Source organism: Trachinotus anak, unplaced genomic scaffold (genome assembly GCF_046630095.1).
Source record: "Trachinotus anak isolate AG129_WGS33_773 ecotype Australia unplaced genomic scaffold, CSIRO_AGI_Tana_v1 ptg000024l, whole genome shotgun sequence".
In the NCBI taxonomy this organism is placed as follows: Eukaryota; Metazoa; Chordata; class Actinopteri; order Carangiformes; family Carangidae; genus Trachinotus; species Trachinotus anak.
In genome coordinates, this window is record NW_027273875.1 from 1,574,814 (window position 1) to 1,602,618 (window position 27,805).

General features: G+C 39.9%; 2 protein-coding genes across 2 annotated transcripts in view; one reads left to right on the top strand and one right to left on the bottom strand.

The window, feature by feature from the left end:
• Positions 1 to 16,628, top strand: part of septin8a (septin 8a) — a 32,409-nt gene extending 15,781 nt beyond the window's left edge. Inside the window, exons 5-10 of the mRNA XM_071460281.1 lie at positions 3,394 to 3,555; positions 5,121 to 5,217; positions 12,160 to 12,328; positions 12,531 to 12,663; positions 13,354 to 13,523; positions 15,362 to 16,628. Of these exons, the coding sequence (XP_071316382.1) occupies positions 3,394 to 3,555; positions 5,121 to 5,217; positions 12,160 to 12,328; positions 12,531 to 12,663; positions 13,354 to 13,523; positions 15,362 to 15,365 (735 nt within the window). The 3' untranslated portion in view covers positions 15,366 to 16,628. The remainder of the gene's footprint in view (positions 1 to 3,393; positions 3,556 to 5,120; positions 5,218 to 12,159; positions 12,329 to 12,530; positions 12,664 to 13,353; positions 13,524 to 15,361) is intronic.
• A 3,707-nt stretch (positions 16,629 to 20,335) lies between these two features.
• On the bottom strand, positions 20,336 to 27,341 carry ccni2 (cyclin I family, member 2). The gene is made up of 6 exons (XM_071460280.1): positions 27,208 to 27,341; positions 26,864 to 26,998; positions 25,883 to 25,957; positions 25,614 to 25,754; positions 21,507 to 21,806; positions 20,336 to 20,745 (listed from the first exon to the last, which is right to left on the bottom strand). Exons 1-6 carry the CDS (start codon positions 27,319 to 27,321, stop codon positions 20,404 to 20,406), a joined length of 1,107 nt encoding a protein of 368 aa, XP_071316381.1. The 5' UTR covers positions 27,322 to 27,341; the 3' UTR covers positions 20,336 to 20,403.
• Positions 27,342 to 27,805: the final 464 nt, after the last annotated feature.

A 27,805-nucleotide genomic window follows, 5' to 3' on the forward strand; every position in this document is an offset into this window, starting at 1 on the left:
TGCCAAATGTCTCCTGATACTATTCAAAACGATGACCAGCTACCTCAGCCAACTGTCACTCTAAAGGGACAGTTAATAGTTTTTTTATTTTTTTTTTATTCTTCATACTGGAATAAAACTTAACCTGAGGATTATCTTTGTTTCTAAAGTCAAGAGCAATGACAGTAACACCTCCAGTATCCTAATTATTCCCATGAGAGAACCAGAACACTGTTCTGACCTGAGAGAAAACGACACAAACTTCAGAGAAAGGCCTGAGATCCAAATTCAGGACTCTTCTTGCTGAGCCTCTGTGCTTTCTTTACCAGCCAACACAGCGATCAAAACCGGCCACCCTGTGTTTGCCAGCTGTCTCCTAATACCATCCAAACCACCACAGGATACACAGCCAAATCTCTGTATCCCTTGCTTTGAGCCATGGTATCTTACCTGAGCTAAATATATTATTTTTATCCCTTTATATCTGAACCACAGCGAAACAGTTAACATGAGCTAAATGCATTTGCTACCGTGTAGTAGCTTACCTGCAACAGTCATCCCAAGTATGAATGAAAGCAAAGCAGCTTACCACAGCGAAATCAACCCATCCTTAAACAAGAGCCAAACTCTCTTTCTTTTGAACCTCCAGTGTGGCGATGAGCGACATTTTAGTTATTCACAGGCTTTTTTTCTTAGTTGCACAGCACCAGACAGTGCAAAATACCAGCAATGTTGGCAACAGGCACTTTTATTCAAAGTGATTCACAGCATAGTGAGACCAACAATGGTCTCAGTTTTAGCCTGAGTGGGTGGCCACGGTGAACAGCAGTCTGACCTCAGTGGCTCTGTTTTAGCAGTCTTTTTCCTCAAAGTGCAGTATGACCACAGTTTTATCTGAGACCGAGCCAGTGCTGAGTGACCACACTGTGGATGTGACATTGTTTTGTTTTGCAGGCTTGATGGGGTTTATGCAGTGGTCTCTTTCCAGATAGAATAAATGTGTTGCAAGCAATATTTATAGCCGCTGCTCACCACATTAGCCTGAGCAAATTATGTAGTTGTATTTCTATGATATCTAGATGGCTATGAGGGGACCACAGAAAGTAGGTGCTTCAATAAGATGGGTAGCTTATTGATTATTATATTAATTATATTATTATATTAATTAATATTTTATTTAATAATATTCATCATACTGGTTATTACCTGAGTCATTGTTTCGTCTCTTATACTCTTAAAATCCAAAACCTAAAACATAAGCCACAGATATAAAACAAATTCAAATTAATGAGAATTTATTAATTAAAAACTAATTGTTTCAGCACTAAAATTTTACCATGGATTCATTTCATTGCCATGAGAGGCATCTCAAGACTGGCTCCATCCTCATGATAGCATAATTATGGTCGACAGTCCCATTTTGCTTTCTGTGCTGAATTCACGTCAGTGGGGGGCATTTCTGTGTGTGAATATTAGCTTTCATCTAGAAACTGAAGATAAATGAACAGAGCTGCCCTGTCTGCCAGGTTGCCCTGTCACAGGAAAAGATAGGGAAGCTGACCAGAAACAGCTTTTGCCTCAGACTGTAGATTTTGTTGTCATGGCTAGACAATGGTGTTTTTCTTGTAAGCGGGCTATGAATCACCCCTCCCCACAGAGGATGGTCGAGGGCTCAGCAGAGCAAGTGTGGTTTGTGGTGGATGAAGGCAGGAAGAGAGATAAGAGTCTGAAGGAGGTGTCCTTTGTTTTAAATGAAGATATTTCTTGAAAAGCAGGAAACCATTGTTTGTTAATTATCTAATATGAAGATATAGGACATTCAGTGTGTCGAGGTCATTTGGCAAACAAGGATTGATATTTTCTACTTACCTTGGAAATGTCTCATAATTTCTTCTCAGTCAAATGTACCTCAGTTTTTAGATAGATTTTAGGTAGATTATTGCATTTTTTTGCCTGTTTGCACAAGATGAGAGGTTTTGAACTGTGTGTTGTCCTGCTAATCAACAGGGTCAGCAGTTGGAGCTGCTTTGAAACCCCTAGTAAAATTACTAGGAGTCATAATTCAGCCAAATATGAACACACATACATATATTTTTAGATTCAACTTGACTCGCACTTTACTTCTTCTCAGTAAATGTTCAACATAGAAATCATAGAAAAAGCCCCTTTTAACTTCATGACGGGTCTGAGTGTTGTCATGCTTTTGAATTTTCTTCATTATCAACATAATGCAGTTATAGTTGTCTGTACATCCATGGGTACGTTGTGGACAGGAACTCTTTATAGTTATGTCAGCATACTTTTAATGCTGCCAATTTGCCAAAATGTGAGGAAGTACAGACAACAATGGGGCTTAAGTTGTAGCCTGTAGCTAAATGTCTCAATGGCTATATTATACTTTGTATTTTACATCATACAAAGCACCCAAATTATGAGAAATGTATGATATGCATGATAATACCCCAAATTAAAGTAATAAAAAGACTGATGATAAGGGTAACAAATCAATTATTTCACATACAGATATTTTCTTTGAGATTAAGATTAAAACAAAAAGTGCCATAACTATCAGGCTGCTGTATGTGAAATCTTTTTTTCAGTGATTATCTTACATGCAACTGCTTTGATGTGGTTACAGCTACCCATCTGGTGGTCTTAGTGGTTTAGAACAAACATTAAGAACTATTTGGGAATACTCTTTGGCCAGCTGGGAAAACCCGGTTGTGGGAAATGAACAAATATCACTGACCCCACCCTCCTCAATGACCATTTCAAGATACTTTACTCTGCTTTAGTGGCTACACAAGGCTGCACTGAATTGAAGCAATTAATGAAGCTGGTTTGCTAAATAAGGGTTACAACATGACACTAGCTGCCCTGCTGCAAATTAATGATCCAATGAAGTATGATGAGCCTGTAATTTGACTCCTAACAAGCTCTGGCTCTTGCTCTGAGGCACACTATGGAATTGATGAGTGAATCTGCAGGAATCCTCCCCGTCCTCCCAGTTAGTGATTTGGGTAACACAGCCATACAGAGGAATGCAGACAAACTGTGTTTATTTCTGCACATCTGCTCCTGATCGGAGATGGAGTCTAATTTGTTTTCATAATCACTGTTTGTTTCATGTATCTGTTGGTGTTCTGACTGAGTTTATGCGCTGCACAGTTTTGCTGCATATGATCCTGTACTCTTCCTCAGACATATTTAACAATGTACTTAGTTTGATGTTTTTAATTATAGGTCTTTAGCTTTTTTTTTTTTTTTTTTTGCAGTGTTTTTTTATGACCTTGCGACAAATGGAAGTTAATTGCTTTAATCTGCAATTCAGAGAAAACATTTGGTTGATCCTCCGTGCATCTTCTCTCATTACATTTAACTTGACAGGTATTTTTTTCCTTGTCCTTTCCTCAGGTCAACATCATTCCCATCATTGCCAAAGCGGACACAATCTCCAAGAGTGAGCTCCATAAGTTCAAAATAAAGATAATGAGTGAGCTGGTGAGCAATGGTGTCCAGATATATCAGTTCCCGACAGATGATGAAGCAGTCAGTGAGATCAATGCCTCCATGAACGTAAGTCATGTTGTGACATTCCAGCAAACACACTCAAAAAATCTCATACACTCAATAAGTCTTTCTGATTAATCTTCACCACCGTATGTGTTTTGTTTAGATGATAACAAATACTCAGACTTTGGTATAATAATAGTATAAGTGTAATTATGACATGTAGAAACAAATGGCAAGTAAACATAATAGATTTTTTTTTTGTTGCTGTTGGTTTTAAAGGATTTTGCCTATGAGATCTTATACCATCAGGTCTTAAGCACCACATGTGCTACACATCTGGTAACAGCAGCAAATGTTGACACTCTTTTATTTGCTTTTAACACATGTGCTGAAAAGTAATGTTTCTCTTATCGAGACACTTTGAAATCCCACAAATCTGTGACTGTATACACAGGAAAACGCTAAAAACATGTCCAAATATTAGCTCACCCTGCTCAGGGGCTTGGACATACAGTATAGACAATTGTTATACACTGTTTAACACAACATTGCATGAGCGACAGCTCTGTTTAACTGCACCAGCAATAAAAAGAATTTATGAATTTCATGGCAGTACATGCTTTCCTCCAACTGGCTTTATATGTCCATCTGTGCATTTTCCATTGTCAAAATAAACCAGTTACTTAGAGGTACTGGAAAAACTGTGAGTAGCTTTTTCACTGGACATTAAGCGAATGACTTTTGCTCAAGCAATAAGAACAAATACATTTGCTACAGAGAATATTTAGTCTTTTGCAGTTCCAATTGTATAATGGGAATGATGTATAATCACTGTGTGCTCAAACACACACCCACACATGTACAAATGCTCAAACAGTAAATTCTCTCATGGGTAAATAAGACTGCATTCGGCTCTCCCGGGCACAGTCCTTGTACAGTATCCCCATGTATTTATTCATAGTTGGTTACATCAGCGCCCACACTCACCAGCTTGTTCCTCTGTGCTGCAACCAGCCAGCTGGTTTCAACTCGCCACCTAATTTTTGAGGTTGCTATGGGGCATGTTTTCCCCATGATGCCTCCCCGTCGGTCCTAACGAGGCGTAGTAACTCTTAGAGCAATAAGAGTGTGTGTGTGTGTGTGTGTGTGTGTGTGTGTGTGTGTGTGTGTGTGTGTGTGTGTGTGTGTGTGTGTGTGTGTGTGTGTGTGTGTGTGTGTGTGTGTGTGCGTGTGCGCATTTAATCACTTCAACAAAATAGGCCTCACACTCCCAACTGAGCCACATGTTAGACTTAAAACAGGGCTCTGGTGCAGCTCAGATGTCAACATGGTTACACTTCACTCTGGTGTGGTCTGGTTGTGAAAGATAAGAGGGATGACGGCCGCAGTGAAACAAGTTTTATTTGAAATTAAACACTATTTTTATTTATCAGTTTTGTTGTTTTATTGCCACGCAACAACACGGTTGCATCAAGTGAGATTTAACTTGTGAAACTAATGCTTTGCTGTACAAAATTCTAACAGGAAAAAAAATCTCTTCGAAAGTGTAATCCAGTTTCTAGTTATACCTCCAGTTTCCTCTGTGACCTCTTCACCTTTTTAACCCTTTAAATTCTTCTCCTGTGCAGGCCCATCTGCCGTTTGCTGTGGTCGGTAGCGTGGAAGAGGTCAAAGTGGGGAACAAAACAGTGAGGGCCAGACAGTACCCCTGGGGTGTTGTGCAAGGTGAGAAGCATCTACAAGCAAGTTAATAATGGTGTGTGTGCGGGGGTGTGTGTGGGGGTGTGTTTGTGTTTCTCAAGCAAGCGCAACAGTAAGTACATGAAATGTTCAGCTGATGTTTAACTACCGCTACACAATAAATATTTTAGGCCAGACTGTGTATTGGCACTTGTGTGGTATCATTGTAGTCACAAGTGTGAAGGCGGAAGTATATTGTTGTACCACAGTTTTATTAACATTTATCCCAGGAAGAGCTGCAACAATTATTTAAGTAATGGATTGGTTAATCTAGAACAAATCTGACAATCAAATAAAAGTCAAAGTCAAAAATGAATATTGAATATGAGCATTTTCTTGATCTCTATGATAGTAAAGCGAATATCTTTGGGTTCGGGTGTTGGTTAGACCAAAAATGACTTTGAAAACCGTGGCCTAACATTTTGTCAGCACTATTTCCTGACATTTTGTACAGCAAGAGATGAATTAATTAATCATGAAAATAATTGGTATATTAATCTTTAATACGAATAACTGATCTGAATGTAATCAGACAACTATGAAAAAGTCTGAGGTTACACAAGGAGAGATGGCTCCGTTGAAAAAGGGTTAGTTTTATTAAGTGACAGATGATTATTATTGAGTAACTTCCTGTGAATCAGCTACAGTTTTGCTGATCTGTGCAATTTCTGTCACGACTTCTCTTGCATATGATAAAGCAACAGAAAGGCCTCGTTTCCTGTTTAAAGTATTCTTTGGGGATGATATGTTTGACACCAAAAAAACAGTCGCAAATTTAAAATCAAGAGGTTTGTAGTAACAAATAGTTGTAAGTCATGTTGCCCTGTATATGCTGGTTAGTTTGTATATCCATTAGCTGTTGGTTGGTTGCTAGGTTACAGGTATTAAATAGGTAAATGTCAAAATGTGGGAGGAGTGCTGTATCATATGGTAATGGCACTTAATCAAACGTCTCTCTCCCCCAATTAAAGCACAACGTCAGTGCTTGAACTGTGGTACAGTTGTTATTGAGATTTTATATGAGAGTGTATGTATAGTCATTCTTCCTATATTGCACTGTGCCTGGAAGTGCTCATGGGTGTATCATGTTTGAGGAAATAGGGGCTCTTTCCAGCCCTGCACGCTTGCTCTGTTTGCTCCACCTCTGTTTGTGTGTTCATGTGGAGGTTTGGCCATATTTAGGCCCATCCCAAAGCAGTGAGTGAGGATTCAAAGTGGGCAGTAAAGGCGAGAGCTGCAACCATTAGTCAATTGATTGACTGATTGATTTGTCGAGGGAAAGAAATTGAATTCGCAGCTCTTTTGATAATCGATTAATCATTGTTTAAGCAAAGACGCCAAACATTTGCTGGGTTTTCCTTCTGGATTTGCCGCTTTTCTTTGTCATCTCTGATTTTAAATAACATCTTTTTTTTGTCAGATAAATCAGACAATTTAAATTTTTCATTCTTGCAAAATTGAATCCTACAATTCATCGTCAGTTTAAAAAAAACAAACAAACTAACAAAAAAAACCAAAACAGTGTAGGATCTATTTTATGCCACATGCTGGTTGCTCTGAGGAAGGATGTTTTGCACATATGGAGAAACAGCTCGTAATATAACTCAGCAGCTGAACGGGCAAGTCTTCTATCAGTATCCATGGTGAGAGCTGTTTCCTGCTTGTGGCAGAGTGGTGAGTGCGTCCAACTGTTTGCTCTTTATTTATACCCTCCCTCTAAATGTAGAGTGCCATGCACAGCTGTGAGTGTGACTTCATGTGGACTGACACTGTGAAATAGAGGGCGAGTTTGGGTACAGATTGTTTTGGGAGATTTGTGTGTGTTTGTGATGTTTATTGTGTTATGTCTTTCATTGTGTTCCTGTACCATATGTTGCTCTGCCTTTGTATGTTTGTGTGCATACGTTGCCCCTGGAGACGTCAGCTATCATGTTAGGGATCCTGGGATCTTTGATTCCCAACGCTCATTCCTCTGTGCTTGACAATGAGGGTTTAATAACAGTTTAATTTAATAATGTCGACAGAATTGTGCTGTGAGACTATCACTGCTCACAGGGGAGTTATACTATCAGGGAAGTTTTCTCTCTCTCTCTCCCTCCTCCCATCTCTCTCTTCATTCTTTTCCTCGGTTTACTGCTCTAGTGTCCTCACTCTCTCTTCTTTTCCTCTCTCCATTATCCACTGACCACTGTCATTCCCCAACCCTCACAGGACGCTCTATGGTTATTTATAAAGCCTGCAGTGTGTCTTCTGGGGGACAGATTCCTCTGGACTCCATCAGTCACTATGAAACTATAGTCCAGTCCAGGAAAAGACAGAAGAGACCCATTTGCAAAAAGTTATCTTGGCTCTTCTGTGAGCTCATTTCTGTGGGATATCTCCATTTACAAAATTCCTTATTTTATCACTACTTAGCAGCAATTAAGAGGTGGTAGATGTTAGAAGGAAACAGGTCTTGATGCTGGTATGGAAACTGCAGTATGCTGACTGCATGTCAAGAATACATGGCTGTGAAGGAGCTCATAAAGGCTCAATATTTGAGCCTAATGTAAGCAGGCTGTGCGACGACGCTGGCCTGTTTCTCTGTGCATCTTAAGATGTGAGTGTAGTGAAGAAAGAAACAGTTCTTTGTTCTTTGGTTTTGTGATTGTCTGCATCTAATAATCTTATCACGCTCGTCCATCTCTGCCTGACAGTAAATATCAGGGCTAATGGGACGTAACACAAGAAAACTACTTTGCTCGTAGTCAGGCACACTTGCAAACTGTTGGCTCACCATTCATACTCTGTCATAGTATCTTTGGACAGGGGCAGAAGAGGACAGACGTCTCTGTGTTTTACGACACTCGACTGACTGAAAGGAGGGTCTGTGTCAGTGGAAACAGTTTGTAGATGCCAGATGTCATATAGATGCATTATGGTAACCTCTCAAAGAGCCATGGGAAATTTCCATCGATTTGAAGAAAGACAGAAGAGGGACTGTCTACTGACAAAAAACTGTAATTTAGGGGGCTGTGTGTGTGTGTGTGTGTGTGTGTGTGTGTGTGTGTGTGTGTGTGTGTGTGTGTGTGTGTGTGTGTGTGTGTGTGTGTGTGTGTGTGTATTTATTTATTTATTTATCTTCCCTCAGGATCGGATGCTCTGTTATCTCTGAACCCCAGACATCTGTGACATATAGCAGATCCTGTTTTTCTTCTCTGGGAGCTACTGTGTTTGTTTCTCTGTGCACACATACTGTAGTGGGTGTTTGTCTGTGAACATGCATGTTATTCATCACTTATTTTGCATTTGATTCTCAGGCTGGTTTTGGGAGGACAGATTCTAACATTAGTCATTTAGTACACATTTAATTAAACAGGTTGCTGTGCCAGTTGTCCAGAAAAAGAGAGATGATGAACAAGTTTTCATTCTCCTCAAACCTCCACACAGACCTGAAGTTGTTTTAATCTCTTTAGTGAACGTTTAAGTCACATGCTTGTGCATCCTTGTGTCTGTTTACATTGCCCTTTGTCACATTCAGCTTTTATTGATACACCAACTTTTCCAGCCAAGCATAAAAACTTTATTTCAGTCTTTTGTTTTTTTCCCCAGATTCTCAGTGCAGCCGCTCAGATCTGTCTGTGTGCAGATTGGAAGTGCATATAAAATATGGCCAATGTCATATTTTGTCATGATATGGCAAATATAAAATAATTATGTGTATAAAATAATTAGTGTTTGGTACAGTGGATTGTGTTCTTCTGTCAACCGTTACATAATATGAACATGTCATCACGACACGATTCCACTGAAAGCCATTTAATGTCACTAATGAATTTTCACCAAGCCCAGGGATAAGTTATTGGTCAGCTTGTTAGTAAAGTGATGAGCGTCATCATCCATTTCATCCATGTGTCCTCAAAATCCAAAATAATCCTCAGTAGCTGAAGGATACTTGAATAAATAACGGCCCTGACTTGGTCTTGCCAAACCCACCAATACAACCTCTCAAAGACAGTCTTGAGGATAGATGAATCTGTGTGCTCTGAAGGTCTGTAGAGGTGAGACAGAATGGGGATAAAAATAATAAATAGCTTAATTGCAGAAGAAATGTGTAATTCAAGATATCAATCTCCTCTCTGACACAAAGTATTTAATGTAAAGGCTTTAACTAATCTGTAGTATGTAGTTTTTATACCATATGTTCTGTACGTTCTACTGGCATCTTAGACAAAACTACCAGACATATTTACATTATTGCAACGCAGCGTTAGAGGTTTGTTTACCACTGAAAACATGCCAAATCAGGCCTCACAAAACCACAGGGACTGATGATCAGTTCGTTCAGTGAGTGAACATTGTGTTTTCATGTAATTTCATTTCGCTCATTTGTCTGTTTTCATAAATTTTTGATAACTGTAGATTTATTTGCAGCCATGTCTCTGTTCTCCTAAATTTGTATGTTTCTGTTCTCATGCTTGTGTGTGTGTGTGTGTGTGTGTGTGTGTGTGTGTGTGTGTGTGTGTGTGTGTGTGTGTGTGTGTCTTGAGGGCTCGGTGCCGCAGTCAGTGAAGAGGATTGGCCCTCATTCAGTCCTCAGCAGGGGGGCCAGTACAGAGAGACTATTAGATGCCAAATGAACAAGCAATTTCAGTCGCCTGGATGCTGGCGAGAACAGCTCGTTTCTGTTTTTAACTCGTATTCTCCCACTAATGTTGTGTGGTTAACCAGCAAATTTGAGTAAAAATAAGAGTGAGTGATTCATACAGTACTACTGCACTACTGTTTCACATCTTTTTCACATTTATTTTGGGTCCAAAGTGTTAAAGTAGAAGAAGGCGAAGAGGGTGACTTGGTGGTTATTTACTCGCATTTTTTTTTTTTTTTTTGTCTAAGTCTTATGAGGGAAAGTCTTGTTCCCTTGGGTGGGATGTTTGGGTTGTTTCAGCACTTTCACTGTGTTATGTTGCATATTTTTGTGCCACATTGTGGTGTGCTGTCATACACTGCAGGCTGCTTTCCCAGCATTTTCCATCAGGAGAAGCTAAATGCCACGCTAATTGGGCATTTTCAGTATTGCTGTCTTTATATCCTCAGAGCTCACAGCTTGTGGTGGTATTTAAATACAACATACAACCCGTCCTCAACCACTGCTACCCCAAGGGTCATGGCATACGTTTCAACCCCTGAAAAGCCACGTGCGTTCACTCCTCACGTGTCCTCAGCCGCCACACACATCAGATCTGAGACAACAGAAAAACTGTTTATAACATTTTCTGAGGTTTGCTAACAGGTTGATCGCATTTACTTCCTGAGAGCGGGAAAGCTATTTTTCCTTTGAGATCACATTCTTCCATTCTTTTCTTGTGTTTCCAAGATAAGTTGGCCAATGTATCAAGTTATGTATCCACTGGACCACAGCTGCTCCAGGTTTATAGAAATGTGGCCTTGATTTAAATATTGGTGGTGATTGAGGACATCAAATAATTAGAAGTTTTTCAAGTTTCCACATTGACTCTGAAGGTATTATCAAGTCTGTGAACGGGGGAAAAATAACATCCAGAAGGAAAAAATTTCATTTTCAAAGGGAGGAGTGATTTTACTTGATGAGGACAGTCCAGAATAAGAGAGTCAGCAGAAAGGAATCTGCCTATCTGCAGCTCTTGAAGAATTCACTTTTCTCAAAAAGGCCTTAGAAGGTATTAAAAAGTCTTAAGTTATTTTTATTTTTTTTTTGTTTTATTTACAAAAAATTTAGTGGGATTAGATTGACAGTGGATTGTGTGTGGAGGAAGCTTCAAAATACTTTTGTTGAGTTTCATATCAACACAATCAGACCCATAGTAAGCACGGCCACTTACAGTAGCTAGGAAGCTCATCCTTTTATAATGGGCACACGTCGATTTTAGCAAAAACTGAAATTAAGTTAGTTGAATTAGTTATTTTTTTCGTGGGTTATTCCGTCCATTTTCTGCCCCTTCTCTGAGTCAAGCTTGTGTTCATTTAATTAATTGAATCTATGAATTATTGTTATATATTGCGGAGAAGCACAGAAAACTTGACATTACAGTAAATAACTGTGGGTGTTATTGTCCTTACTGGTCTTCCATCATACTTTAATACTTTGCTTGTGAAACAGCTTCTAAGTTACATTTAATGTGGTGAACCCTACAAAAGCCAGCGGCTGAGTATTAGTGGTATATATACATATATTTCCACATTAATACCCCCCTTTTTAATCAGACTAAAGACTGATTCAAAGTACAGATGGGTTCAGTCCACATTCAAGCAGCCCTACAGTGTTTACAGATGGTCTGCTCTGGCCTCTAAAAGAACAAAAAAATTCTACTTATTCATTTCCAGAACAGTCCATATTGTTGCAGCAGAGTTAGATGAGGTGACCTATGAGTAAAAAGGCTTCATCATAATGGAAATGACGCCCAGAGCACACACACCCTCCCACCCTGCTGTCAGTCAGGCAGGAAATACTTCCTGCCCTTTATCCATCATGAATTCACTTAACTGTGAGAGTCACTCAGACATGAAACTAAAGTTGTTAGAGGCGCCTTGGAAGAAAAAATGTGAATATCTTGAACATATCATCTCATATTTGTTGGCAAAATATGATAATTTGGTTCAATTTAATGGATGCCAAATGTGATTTATCAAGTGTATTTTGTACAGACTACTTCACATCTCGCAAAAGATTTCCTGCCTGGAAGGGAGGGTAACAGGGTGGCAGATGGGGAGTTAAAAAAAGCGGAGAAAAAGACAGCCAGGCACAGAATGAAACGTGAAAAGCAAAGACTCAGAAGTGGCTGGCTCATTAACACAATCCACATCCAGTTTTTCAGCACCAAAGCAGACTTTGTTGGAGCCTGTCATAACTGAGATGATCACCGGAAATCACAACTGCTGTCCTAATTATGATGTGTGTTTTTCCTTCAGTCGAGAATGAGAGCCACTGCGACTTCGTAAAACTCAGAGAGATGCTGATCAGGGTCAACATGGAGGATCTGAGGGAGCAAACCCACGCCCGCCACTACGAGCTCTACCGACGCTGCAAGCTGGAGGAGATGGGCTTCAAAGATACAGACCCCGACAGCCAGCCGTTCAGGTAGAGACGGGGAGAGTGGACACACAGTTGACACATACACAGTGAAAACACACACACACACACTGATATACACGCAAAATCTGAAACCACTGACATCCTCATGTGTCAACAGCAGGGAGAGTTTCCATTGTTTACAGACAATACCTAATCTATTCTTGTCTACTGTATTGTCGCTCTCTCCTTTGTCTTGTCTTCTCTCCAGTCTTCAAGAGACATACGAGGCCAAGAGGAAAGAGTTCTTGGGGGACCTGCAGCGTAAAGAGGAAGAAATGCGACAAATGTTTGTGAACAAAGTAAAAGAGACAGAAGCAGAACTGAAAGAAAAGGAGAGAGAGGTGAGTCCGGGCAAGTGACACTATAGACACAGTACATTTGATTTTAAAAGGAAACAGATAGGTCCACATATCAACTCTGGAGCTTCAGAGGCAGTTTTTCTTCAAGCTACATGGTAACTTAGCAAAATAGTAGCAGCTGGGGTAGAAAGTCAAGTCAAATTTTATTTATTTATTTTAATTATTTAAGAATCTTTAGAGCGTTGAATCAGATAAGGAAAAACTCTGTCCTGTTCATCAGTTTTTACTGACGCCTGGCAGCCAATCAAAACAGTTTTTCAACAACCACAGTGTTAGATTTTACAAAGAGATGTTTCTGATATTCAGCCTCCCCTCGCTGATATAAAATAGGGTGGATAAAATAATACACACCTGTCAGTATTGACCTCATGCGGCCTACCCTGTTTTTTGTTTGCTCCACTGAGCAAGTGGCCAGGGCAGTGGGTTTTTAGAGCTTTTTAGCTGGGAATAGCTGAGGTTGATGAGATCAGAGCTGCAGGCCTGAAAACAATGATCTAAAACAGGCTCTGTAGAGCTGAAGAAAACTGCAGAGCTGGGAGAAAATTCTTTGTGGGTTGGTCACTATGAGCAACTGATCTGACATGACACATTGATCCATTGTTCATTAACAAAAATATCTGTCCTCCTCCTGTCGGTCCATCACCACCACCACCGCCGCCTCCTGCCTCTCAGCTGCATGACAAGTTTGAGCAGCTGAAGCGAATGCATCAGGAGGAGAAGAGGAAGGTGGAGGAGAAGCGGAGAGACCTGGAGGAAGAGATGAACACCTTCAACAGGAAGAAGGTGGCAGCCGAGACGCTCTCCTTATCTCAGCCCCTCAAGAAAGACAAGGACAAGAAAAAGTAAGTCAGTCCCTCCTTTCTGTCCCTCACTCACTACATTCCTCTTTCCATAACAGGAAGCTGCTTTTTCCAGCCCTTTTCTTTTCTTTAATGAATCGTGTTTTCATTTTAATTTGTGCCTTACACCCTGAAATGATTTCTTTTTTGTATATAAGGGTCTCCTGCTTTTCTCATCCCCTCTCTTTCTGCTCTTTAGCTCCTGTTACAAGTCTTTAAGCTGGAGGTTTTCATTCTGCTAAGTCCCGTGTCGCATTAATGAGCCTAAAATTGAATGTGCTCTGCTGTTGTCGACCTATCTCCAATACACAAGCGTTTCAGCTATTTTAAAGGCCTGGCATGTGTTAAGGAAACTTCCTCCCCTTTTTGTCCTGCCCAAGCTTAACATTTCCTGTCCTTTCACTCTTTCCCTTTGCCTCGCTCTGATTATTCAGGATACTCAGGGAGAAGGCAGTAAACTCACTCGTTGAGACAACAGCAAGCTTGGTTTATAATAGGGGTATACTGATGGTGCATACTGTGAGTTTATGGTGGTAACTGCAACACAGGCCTTTCATGTTTTAGCTCATTAACTACACATCATGTATATTTCACTGAACTGCAAACCTTTTTCCAAGGCAAACATTTTATTTTTTACCTTCCAGCCATCGGCTTCTGTTCATGTCAGTACAGTGTGACAGTCGACTTGGAGAGACGAGAAGCAGATGCATTATTCAGTGACCCATTGTAGTGAACATCATGTCACATTAACTTCCCTGTCAAACTTCTGTTTTTATTGTGTAGAGATGAAGTTGACAGCAGGCTTTGTTTTATAAATTCCTTCCTGGACGGTGCCTTCAGGAACCCTCAGCTTCTTCTGGTTTATGTGGCCAAAAAGTACATTATGTGTGGCTGTTTATCCTGAAACTAAAGAGGCTGACGTTTATGCCAAAGCAAATAGTGTACTTCTTGTTTCCTTATGGAAATGCCCCTGTACACAAAGTGAGCTCCATAAAGAAATGTTGGTGTTTGATAACTTGATTGGCTTGCACAGAGCCCTGACTTCAACCCCGCCCAACACCTTTGGGATGAGTTAAAACACTGACTGTGAGCCAGGCCTCAGTGTCTGACCTCAGTAATGGTCTTGTTGCTGAATGGGAGCAAATCCCTGCAGCTAGGTTCCAAACTATATAGGAAAACCCTTCCAGAAGAGTGGACACTGTAACAGAAGCAGATTGATGCCCATGGGTTGAGAACGAGAAGCTCAACAATTACACATGGTCATATGTATAAAGTTTACATTCACATGTTCATAGCAGGTCGCAGGCTAATTTTCAAGCTGCACTGAGCAGAAGTGAAGCTGATGGCTGCCTATGAGTTTGGAGATGATTTGAAAACGTTTATGAAGCTTTGGCCATCGGTCTGTAGGAATTGTAGATCATAAAGTTTCACTGTTGATGACCCAGGCATCATCACTGAGGCTGAGGATTCAGAAGTGTACTTGTGGCTCCATCTTGTGGCTGCTCACACGCTTTTCTGTCAATGTTGCTGTTGGACTCTGATCTTCCATTTTGTGGTTTTGTGAAGGGGTTTGCCACACATCCTTAGTTCTGTGAATTTATGCCATCCAGCGTTTTGATACAGTCGAGGAGACATGCTGATAGTAAAACTTCAGAGCAAAAAGGAGCAATGCTTGACTATGACTATGCACTAACACATTTATTTGAAGTGAAGCACCTCTTTGCTTCAACACAAACTTTAATCCATTTGTAGAATTTAAGTCTTTAAATTATCACTTATTATTTCCTTAAAGTAGTTGTTCATTCAATTTATTTTGTTTATTGTTTGTCATTGTTTTTCAGTTAATTTATGGGCGCTGTATACCCTCCCACACACGACCATGGATTTGTCCTCCATCACCATAGCAACGACAACACCTGTTTATTTTTGTTTGTCTTTTTTTTTTTTTTTTTTGTTTGTTTGTTTTTGTTTTTGACATTCCATCTTGACATTGTGCACATGGACCAAAGACACTGAGGATGATGATGATGATGATCACGATGAAGCCACAGGGGAGAAAAGAGTGAAAGCTGGTGAGAGATGATGAGGAGACATGTTCACTTGCCAACAGTGGCCATCTCATTTATTCAGGATCTTTCATTCTGTGTTTGTTTTGGACACTTTTTATATATATATGCATTTTGGTTTTTTTATGTTGCAGTTGCAAGATTTTCTGTTTTCTTGTGTTTTACCATCAACTATTGACATAGAAACGACAGCTTATAACCCCCCAACTCTCTTCACCGTTTGGTACTACAGTGTAACACACCAGCCTGAAATATTTAAAACTGTTCAATATATATATATTAAAAAAAAAACAAAAAACATAGGGTGTGCTTGACTTTACAGGACTGACATCTGGATTGAAGATATCAGTGAAATGAAGTCTTTCCTTAAGTTGTTGTTTTTTGTTTTTTTTTTAATATCTTGAACAGTTTTAAATGTTTTTTTTTAGGTGTTTTGTGTCTGTTAACCTTTTTTTAGTCATAAGACTTTAGATTAAATACATTTCACGGTAGAATAAGCCCCTATATTGAATGAGCCCAAATAAATGATACATTTAAATGCAATATGTCAAGCAATAAAACTGAGTACCGGTATACTGTATATATTACTGCATATACATGGGTACTGACAACTAAGTCTTAGTCTTAACTCTTAATAAAAACGTATGCAATATTCTGGTGCTGTTTCATATTAACTCAGTAAAATATATGTGAATATTTTCTTGAGCTTATGCAGCCTAATATGCAAAATGTACTAATTTTTGAGTATGATATTATTGTAAGAAGCACATATGACGGTGTACATTGTCCATAAGTGATGTTACTTTATTGTAAACCATGTGTGATCACTTTGATGTGAGTCCTCTGTCAGTGGACACACAGAAACATGAAGCCAGTATATATATATATACACACACACACACACATACACACTCACACACTCACAAGATGCAGGAAAACATACAAGCCTCAGCTCGCTGTAGAAGAGTTTACGCTCAGATATGGAGACGAGAACAGATGTATTTACTGTCGTTGGAAATAAATGCACTCCCGCCCCCCTCCATCCTCCTGGCTTTGATGTGTCTCTCTCACCACGATTTGTTTGACGATATTCAACTGGGAGGGAGATGAAACAGAGGCAGGTGATGACACTTATTCCCTCACACACACACACACACACACACACACAGATGACATGCAGAGGTTGTTAGCTTGAGATGCTGTGTTTCCTGTTCAGCAATCCCTGGCCGCAGAGCTGAGTGATGTTTGCTCAGTCTGCACATAATCCTCCCTGCTTTTGCCACCATGCTACTGACCTCAGCTCTGTCTGTGTGTGTGTGTGTGTGTTTCCAAAGGTGGAGGGGGGAAACGTGTTTGTGAAAAAGAAATGTGTGAAACTTATTGACTTTGTATGTCTGTGGAGGAAGTGTGTGTGTGTGTGTGTCAGTGGGAGATGATGTTGGTTAACAGTGTGTTAGGGTGTGGAAAGTTGAGTGTTCTGTGTGTGTGTATACTGTATGTGTGTTAACCCAAACTGCAGCTGGTTGTTGCTCTTTAGAAACCACGACTGCATCTCAACACTCACAGCTTCTACAGTTCATCTCCCTTACAGCCTTTTCTCATTCTAGTCTGAAAACAAATAGGTAGCAACATAAACTGGATAATATAGGTTGTGTTAAGATTTCCAGCCAACGTCTAGCTAATTTTGTAATGCTTTTTCATTTGAATATTAATTGTTAAGTAATAGTAATTGGTGAAGATCAAGAAATGGGAGCGAGATTGAGATGATTGTACTATGGACACTTAAAGTTCCGTAAATGAAGATGACTTATTACCTCTAAAAAATGTAGGATCTTTATATTTGGAAAATCCAAAAAACATTTATTTTTGCTTATTAGGCCTTCAACTAACAATTAGTTTCATCAGCCATTTATCTGCCGGTTATTTTCTCAATTAATTAATTTGTTGGTCAGGAAAAAAAAGAAAATGGCAAAAATTCCCATTAAAATTGCACAGAGCCCAATGTGACATCTTCAAATATTTTATTTGTCTGAAGAACAGTTTTTCTTCATTTACTGTCGTATTTATTTAACCTCAGAGAAAACATGAGTGATTCATTGAAAACAAGGCGGGAGGAAGTCACGGCACAGTATTGAGATCTTTCCATAGTAATGGTTCTGTGCTTACTCTGAAGGCTCTGCCAGCGCTATTATTATTCTGTCCACCACCTGCAGGGCTCACTGGATCTAATCCAGCAGTACAATCTGTTCAGAGCTCTCCGTTCTCTCTGTCCTGTGGTACACCAACACTCTGCTAACAGAGCAGACTGATAATGGCTCTCTGATGCACTGTTGTTGTACTGTACTGTACATGCTGCACACACAGGACAACACGATGGCCAAGTCAAACAAGAAATGAGACGGGCTTACACGAGAATTACAGTAGGGAGGCTGAGAGGTTAGGTAAATAGGTGACCACACATATTGTAAGTACACTAAAGTCATATGGGGAAAGTTCACCCGTCAAGCTGCAGACTTACATTGGTAATTATGGAGGCCCAATCCCATCAGGAAAGAATGGGACAATTAAAGGTTAGGAATGATGAAAACTCAAGGTAAGTAAAAATTTTAAAGCAAACCTTTTGATTGACCAAATCTAAATTATAAGATGGTGTGTGAATTTGGATTCAGTATCAAATCATTTCAAATTAGTATATTAATTTTGAAAATCCATTCAGTGAAAATCAAAATTATGACACATCATTACATTTTACAAGATGTCATGTTTTACATATAGCAGTCTTACAAAATGCTTAACATGACGAAAGATGATGAACTCAGTTATGTTTCTGACATAACTGTCAACAGTTTAAAAAAAAGAAGTAGTAGTAGAACCAGTCATATGTCTGCCCCAACCAATGATTAAATGTATAAAATTTCACACCACCAAAGAGTTTATGCAGCTTTTTTCACATATTTAGTATTGTGATGTGTAAAAATCTGCGTAGTTCTGTGAGTTGTCTCACCCCAATAGGTGCAACAGAACAGGTGAGTAAGGGAGATCAATCAAATGGTTTGTAAACACATGAATAGTGCTCAAAAGAGTGTAAACACCTGTGTGTGTGGACTATAGCTCTGTAGAGGCTTTAACAATCTAAACAATCTGTTTAAATATGATTTATGGAACAACACACACAAAACAGAATATAGAGAGAATATGTGTTGTAAAATTGACCCATTTCATATTTTCTCCATCTGATCCAGGACTAAACATGCCAACCTTTCAATCACGGGGAGGCTTCTCACTTCTGCTGCTGCTGCATCTTGAAACTGACAAACAAGAAAATAAATCACTCTTTAGACTTTTGGAGTCATAGCTTTATTTCTGTGGTCGGTATAGCTGCCTCAGTATCTGAAGGAATATGAAGAGAAAACAAAAACATTTACATTGATCACTGGTGTAGCATCCACTCAATCCCTGACTGGACGAACCAGACAGTAACCAGTTCACATTAAAGGTAACAGTGCTGGCTTTCCTCTGAACACTGAACTATTTCAAAGCCCCAGGCGCTAGTACATGTATCAGCCAACATTATGTATAAGGTTTCAATGAAAACGTGTCGATGACGTGATGAAGCTGACGACAGATCTGACAATGCTGGGTTATATTTACAAAAGAAAAACAGGATACTTTTATCCAAACACTTCAAAATCCAGACTGTGACGATGTTCTGGGTATGATTATTGATCTCATTAAGTCTGTAATCATAAGAAAAAAATACACGTTGAACATTTAACCGAGTACGATGACGCGTTGATCACTGATCAGATAATCTCATGATGTCAAAATGCCCCTTTCCTGTCATACTACTCTAGTGTTAAACTAAACTCCCAAAAGGTGCTTGTGTTTGATATGTAACAGTTGCATAAAGTAAATCGATACAGGCTGAAGAATCAAAGGAATAAAAACATTTGCAGCATTTAGTCGTGAAATTAAAGCTTTTTTTTGTAAAATGAAACTTTTGTAAATAAACACCTAACAAAAGCACAGAGATGTTTAGTACAAGTAAGTAAAAGGTTAAAAAAAAAAATAATAATAATAAAAAAGTTGTGAAAAATATAATCATTTTGATTTAAAAAAAAAAAGCAAAAAAAAAAAAAAAAAACTTTTTTTTTTTTTTTTTCTCCTTCAAAAGTGCTAAGTGGCTCTGAGGGGGAACTTGAGCACTAATATATCTCACAGACAAAACCGGGATCAACTCTCAAACATAAAAAAGCCATTCTTGGCCTCAACCACACTCATAAAAAACACACACAACTGCCTAGTTCTTATCCTTTACCTCTAACTTGTGAAACAAAACAATTTGTGCTAGATATAAAGGACAGGAAGGTTAAAAAGTAGAAAAAACGTGGCATTAATAATAATAACAATAATAATAGGTGTAGAACTTAAATGGACCATTAACTTCTTCACAGCTGCCCAGCTGTCAACACAGAACATGTTATGGCCTCAGATTAGGAGGTGAACTCGTGCACTGATCCACACACACCTCCAGATTCACATTTGGTCAACAAGTGCACAAAAGGAACTAAAACAGTTTCTTAATTTGACCTTAGCAATAAAGAGAATTTCTACATTTACTTCTAAATCAGTTCCTAAACATTAAAACAAGTGAGTAACATCAGGATCTGTGACCTTAGAGCCTCAGTCATTCATTTCATGGAGAACTAAAACCTGCTAATCGACTTTATAATATCATAATTGTAGAAGGGGGGGGGGGGGGGGGGGGGGGCTCTGTGCACTTGTGAAGAGATGGGATGGTGTGATTAACCGTCAAGCTAGTTGACAGCGGGGTGCAGCGGCGGGCAGGGGGAGACGTCTTTCTGCTTTGAATCAAACAAACCCGCAACATCATTTCCTTCCACCCCTGGTGCTGTCTCCTCGTTATACAAACACCAAAAACCGTCGTAATACTCATCTGAGTCCCCCTGCTCGCCCTTGCCACCTCGCCGTCCCCTCCTGGGCTGCCTGAGCTGCTGCACGGGGCTCCACACTCGCTCCTCCTCCTGGATCTGGGCGCTGTCGAAGATGTAGACGGCGTTGGCCGGCAGGGAGAACTCCAGGCTGTTTAGGTACTCGTCCACCATCTCTTTGCAGTGGATGAACTCGGCGCTATCGACCTGAGAGAAGGGAGAGGAAAGAGAGGAAAAGGTGTGTGTTATAAAGTAAAATACTGAAAGCTGGAAGATCAAACCAAAAATGATTTCTAAAGTTTCTGGTCAACTGTGAGACAGGACGGTGTTGACGACGAGGCTTTCATTTACGTGTGCACCAACTGGGTGAAACAGCCGGGCAAGTGCAGGTGCAACTAAAATATCCCCTTGGTTTCCTCAGTGTGATCATTATTCTGACAGTGTTGGACCTAAAGAGATCACTTGTTCAGCGTGCCTTCATACAAAGCGTCCTGCAGTACAACGCTGCACTGGATCAGCAGGATCAACTTTGTAAGGAATGTGGTTGCGTGACAGAATCGGGTAAATCCTTCATACAAACTTGTACTTCCTTTAAAGCCTCCGTTAATCAATATGTAAATCTCTCCACTGATTGGAGGCACAGTGATATATTAGTAGTTTTTTTAAAGCTTAAAAGTATAATAAATATTGTTGATTATTATTATCATTATTAATGATAATAATAATAATACATTTAAAAATATATGTACAAAATGTATTCTCATGACATTTTATAGTTGAAAAATAGTGTCTCTCTCTCTCTCTCTCTCTCTCTCTATATGCTGTTTCCAATGTATCTTGGGCTCCTGTACACACTTTCCCCATGGGTGTCTTGTATGCCATGCCCTCCTCACTCAAACACCTACTAATTAGGAGAAGCCTAATTAATTAGGAGAAGCCTAATCAGCAGGAGTGTGCGTTTCTCTTACCTGTGCTTTCTTCAACAGCTCGGTGAAGACGGAGAACCAGTCGGGCGTGAGCGCCTCCAGCTCCAAAGTGATGATGGCCAAGGCCAATGTGGAGCCCTTGAACTGCCAAAGCTGGTGGCAGGCCATACAGTGCTGCACCTGTCTGGTCCACAATGCCACCTGGAAGCCCGGCGGCCTCTTCTGATGCCCCGGCCCGGCAGGAAGCACGCTGGGGTCTGTTGCCGAGTCCCAGCTGACGCCAGAGCCGAGCCCGATGGACGGAATGAGGTGGGGGTGGCTGGAGACGAGCAGGGCATGGAACTAGGACAGATGAGCAGAGATGTAGAGGAACGAGACCAAAACATTAGCATAATGATGTCATTGTTGTCTTATTGTCCATCCATCACTCACCCCTTACATCTACCACTTAATAAATTCACATCAACATCAAATACACCAGTGCATTTCTGAGGAAAAGGTCAGAACATAATTCATCCCTCCATTCTCATCCACCCAGGACACTGCAGTCTGTGGTTCTCTACCTTTCTCACATGTTCACTGCTGCTTTAAAAGGCTCAGACCTGAAGCTTTGTGCAGGAGGACACTTTGAGCAACAGATGGAGAATCTCACTATCAGGTTTTATTAATCAAATCCCCACCCCACCCCCCTTTTTGCCTGCGGAATCATAGTAACCTTGTTCGTATCGTATGTACGTGCAGTGCTTTTCTGTGTTCCCGTTTGTAGGCAGGAACTATAAATTACAACCTGAGAGGGGGCTCACTGTAAAAAGGGAAAAAAGAAAAAGATATTTGGAACTTACATTACAGAACTGTGTGCTTTCGTCACACAAAGAGTAAAACACGGTCTTTAAACATGCTCTTTATTTAAACTCCGGTTTAAATAGAGTGCCGACAAGGTACTGACAAGGACCAGTCGATTTTAATTAGAAAATATCAACGCATTCTTGTAATGTTTGTTTATGCTAGTCAAATCTCTTTTGTGTTTCTTTCATTTACGCAGTATTTAGCTCATGTGCTTTCTTTGTCTCTTACTCTGTAGCAAAAATAAGCCATGGGTTTTTAAAGAAAGTGGAATTCGCCGGGAGGTAGATTCAGCTATGTGGTGCCAAAGTCAAAAAGTGATCTCTAAAACAGTTGCTCTTGACCTCTTCTTCCCCTTTTCACTCCATTTTGCAAACATACGTCATTCAGGATAATGTAGCAAGTAAAGATAACTGGACGTTCAGAGTCGACAGCCCTGATACAGTTTCACACAGTGACCTCTGAGTGAGAGTCTTGAGCATCACGGAGCTGATTCTGCCTCTCAAGAGAGTTTCACTTGGTTGTTGAAGAATATCGAGAGTTAATGAAAGCATCTCTGTGAAGCCTCTTGTTTAGTCATATCAAAGTGTCATGGTGGAGAGTCTGTGACAAAGTACTGATAGATTTTATCGATTGCTGTTTTATAGACAATGGACAATAACACTTTATTTAGGAAGGGAATGCAGAGTAATTTCTTCAGGGCAGGGGGAATGTAATTGTGAGATAACAGTATAGTTGAAGCATTTATTTGAAAAAAAAAAAATATTTATTTGAATAGTATAAAAAGAGAAAATGTCTTTATTTTATTATAGCTTTTATTAATACATTATGTCTCTTTATTTTAAAAGTCTTGGATTTTGTATTACTTAAAGTGAAGTGCTAGGACAATAATAGATTCACAACAATAACTCCACACACTGTAAACCTGTGACACCAGTATCAGTCAAACTGTAATAGTACAGGAAAGTGCCATTTCTTTTTTTTTGTTTGTTTTGCTGAAGATGCTGATGTGCCAAGATGCTTGTTTTGGTGACAATTTATGGTTTGTGGCTTTAAAATGTATCTGTCCTCCACCAATTTCAATATCACAAGAGCTCTAACACTATTATTTATCTCGAGGGAAGGTTGGCTGTCCTTTTGATCCGGGATGAGATTATTGACTAACAAAATGCACAACAAGTCTTCACAAATCAACTGGGAATATTCCCTGGGCAAGTAATCAATATCTTCTCAATGGAAAAACCTTCCAATGGTGTGGATCAATACAGTGTGTAAACTATTTATGTCAAGAAAATGAAGGGCTGTATTCATAAAGCATCCAACTGCTGGCCTACAACCTGCCTCCTTATTCAGTTACGTCCACTTTTTGGCTGCATTACTTTTTGTTTCGTCGGCTCTACAGGATATTCAGACTTGTATCATGGTATGATTATCATATTGTGTTGGATTGTTTGGTAAAACTGTTTAAATGAATGATATCAACTAGTTAAGAAGAAGATGGGAATTGATCCTGAGAGGTACTCGGATATTTCACAAAAAAATAGAAATGATTGTGTGTGTGTGTGTGTGTGTGTGTGTGTGTGTGTGTGTGTGTGTGTGTGTATATGTATATATATATATATATATATATATATATATATATATATATATATATATATATGAAGAAAAGTCAGGAGATCACCAAAGTGTGTAGGCTTCACTGTCTGAGAAATATGGACATCTGCCCCAAATTTCAAGGCAATCCACCCAATAGTTGAGATATTGGGTGACAGGCTGACAGCTCCTGCAGGTTTTTTGTTTTTTTTACTTTAGAGTTAATTGCACTGAACATCAATTTAATTATTTAAACTGATTTTGCAAACATTTGCCATATTGCGATATGTAGTATATAGATGTCACCTCCATCAAACAGCCTTATGTGAGGCCTATCAAAACCTGCTCACGCTGCTGTCCTTGCTGTTTAAATGTGGATCTTTCATGATCACATCCTGGTGACTTCTCGTTAAAAAGCGTTATGAATACAGCCCTGGGCCCAGCTGCATGATGGGACTTATATGATGATGTACGTGTCAGTTCTGCCTGCCTGAAGCGACCATTTGTGAGGGTTAATAGTTAAACTACAGATCCAAGCAGTGAAACAATATTGTGCCATAAACTATGTTGACACAGCATGGGATATCTGAACAATGAAAAACCTGTTGGGACATTACAGTCTCAACGACCCACAGCATGTTCTTGATACGCTAACTGCTCAAATAGTCGACGTTTTCATGAGGTTTCTCGAGGTTTGATTGCACAGATTATCTTCTGTCTGCACACTCCCCTTCTGGTGGCAGCAGGGTGTCTGTGGCTAAGAGCTAGTCAGAAGTGCCTTGGCCTGATATACAACACGCCTGTTATTTTGCTGGCAGCTTGCAAATGCACTCTTAACGTGGTTAGAGGAATCACACACAGCTCTATTCAGACCTTGTGCTAAAATGTGTCTTTGTTGCTTTTTGTCCACACGCATGCAAATTGGGTAATTGGCCTGGGTTATAACTTGGCTTTGTCGAAAGTCGTTTTCCAAGCCCAGTACTGTCACATTTGCACTGAAGCTGCAGATGGCTGACAATGTTAGAATGGTAAAAACCATCGCCTCTAGGATGGGCGACTATGATGTGGCACCAAAACTGTGATTTTCTTCTATTAGATTTGACCTAAAACAAGTCAAGTGCACATTGAGCAGACTGTTTTATCCCCGCTGAGATCAGGCTGCAACCTTATATTATTGATAAATAAAATCAACTGTCTGACAGTCACTATTTGATTAGATTTTAGTCTGCTTTATTCAGATATGTTGGACAACAAAATCTAAATCTAACTGATCCTCTAACCTGACCCTCTGATTTTATTATTTGTGTTAGTGAGAGACATGGTTTTACATTTTATTCTTGACAACAGTGATTAATAAAAATTAAAGGACACACTCCAACCACGGCTGAATGGAGTTTAGTAATGATGGGCACAATGAGTCAAATCAATTAAATGCACAATCTCTACTAGGACCAATTCTTCACTGTGGAGGCAGGGGTGTATGTGCGGGTCTGTTAACACCTCCATGAAGGAAGCATGATGGTTAAATGTGTGCTTTTGTACTGCTGTGTTTTGAGGCAAAACCGGGACCTGAATTCACAAAGCATTTCAAAGTCCAGCCAGCTCGCTGTGAGATGCTCTGACAGTTCAGGTTCAGTTTAAAAAACAACACAAAACAACAAAAAAAAAAAAACCTGTTCTGTTTGCCTGTGTATCTGCTGAAGTCTAACTTACTATGTGAATGAAGTCGACCGGTGTCGCGGTGTACAAGTCCCAGTGCAGCTTGTCTAGAATGATCCTCTCCATGCGAAGAATCTCCGCTGTTGAAAAGTTGCATCCGCTCTGCACAACCAGGTCTTTAACAGAACCTATTACCTGTAAAAACAGAAGCCAACAAAAAGGGAAGCAAATAAACATTTGGTTTTGAAATAGCATTGAAGTCAGTGCTGTTTTTTTTTTTTTTTTTTTTTTTTTAAAGATGACATTGTTTTTTGAGATCTTACCTCATCTTCCTCATTGATTTTGGCAGCTAGGACCAGTGAAGTAAAGGCAATGCATTTCAGGTATTTTGGTTGAGCCTAAAAATTTTTAAAAAAGACTTGGGTTAATTTGTCTTAAGAACCAGAAAGATCGATGGATGTGAAAATCATCAATTCTAGAGGTGATGAAGGGTGGTGCTTCAATAGGATTTAATGAGACAATTCTACTACTACTGTGTTTTTTTTAATGCCTCCAGATGAACAGGGTTGTCTGTCCGCCCCATCCTTGTGAACACAATATCTCAGTAACGTCTATAATTTGGTGGTCACATAACTCACAAATTAATAGGCTAATTATGACCCAATTTAACACAAATGTCGGGTAGGATAAAATGATGACGTGATGTAATTTTATATTCAAAATGGATCCAAAAAGGTCAACTTCACTGTGACATCATAATGTTCTGTAAAAACACTTCTGGCTATTAGTCAGTGCTGTAACTCAGGAAGGGGAGGTTGTAATCATATTTGCTGCAACTCGGCTGGACGGTGGAAACTAATTCTAGTGTCTTTTTTTAGGCTGAACAGAGTGGACAGACGTGCCACAGTATCAAAGCTCCCTGCGACAAAGCAAGGACAAACCAGTAGCTCAGTTCATGCCTTAAAAAGATGGTCTGAGATGTTTGATTTTAGAGTGGCTGTTCTAAGTCAAGGTAAATTTAAATACACTTCACTTAGTCAAAATTGGAAGTAAATGGATCCAAGTAAAGATATGATTAGGATCAGGATTCACTGTGTAGCCCTTGTGCCGACCATTAGCTCAGGAGAAGAAGAATGAAATGTTGTCCATTACTGGACTTTAAACTCCATCCATATGTGTAAGTGTTTCTAAATGGGGAAATTGTCCATTACTTCCATTTATTCTGAAAGAGAACATTTTTAGATGCTGGACAAATGAGGCTCTGGACGAACGGTTGGAAACCATTATATGTTGTAGCCGTTTACCTTGACAGTGGACAACAGGCGGTTGAGGACACACACTCCCAGTGCAAAGGTCTCTGGACAAAACTGGAACAGCCTGCTCATTTCTCCAAGCCAGAGGATCATCTCTTGGTGTTGTGATGAAGAGATGTCAGCACCCTGCGCGGTCAAAGGAGACAACTGCTGGTTAATAAATGATACCCGCCTTAAGAGCTGTGTTCTGGGTAAGTCAGGTAAGCCTTTTTCACAGGTGACCTGGAGCGTGGCCTAACTTGAATGTTCAGAAATTGTATTGTCTTTGGTGCGAGGTTCTTCCTCAAGTTTAAACGAGCTGGAAAAGCAGATTTGATTCACACAGTGTGTCTCACCTGGATGCACCCGTTCTTGAAGACGGGCACCTTCCAGAGGCGAGCCTCCCTGACCAGAGCGCCCTCCAGCAGGCCGACCAGCCGACGGCTCTCGGCGGCTCCTGGGTTCTTCATCTCCGCCAGAGCACAGGCCAGGCTGCACCCAGGGCACGCACACCTGGTGGAGGGTGGAGGAGGAGGAAGAGGAAGAGCAGGTAAGAGATAAGAGACTGGCAAACACAAAACATCCCTTAAAGTGTCATGATCTATTATTCTATGAACACATCCTCCATGTAAACCAGATTGCTTAACCTGTGCCCACTGCATTCACCCAGAGGTCAAACAATAATAATTATCCCTTCATTTAGCAGTGTTTCATGTACATTTCACCTTCTTCTTCGCTACAATTTTCATATGAAAGCTTTGAGAAGGACGTAAGGTAGAAGGAAACTCGTTATTGAGAGGTAAGAGAAAGTAAAAGTGTGACAACAGAAATTACAGTCCAGGACTGCAAAAACAACTCGGCCTGTTGCCCGAAGCAGCAAATGAACAACTTCAAATTTCGATCAGCTTTGAACAAAGTCCCTGCGTCTGTGATCCTGTCAGTCCTGGTCTCAGC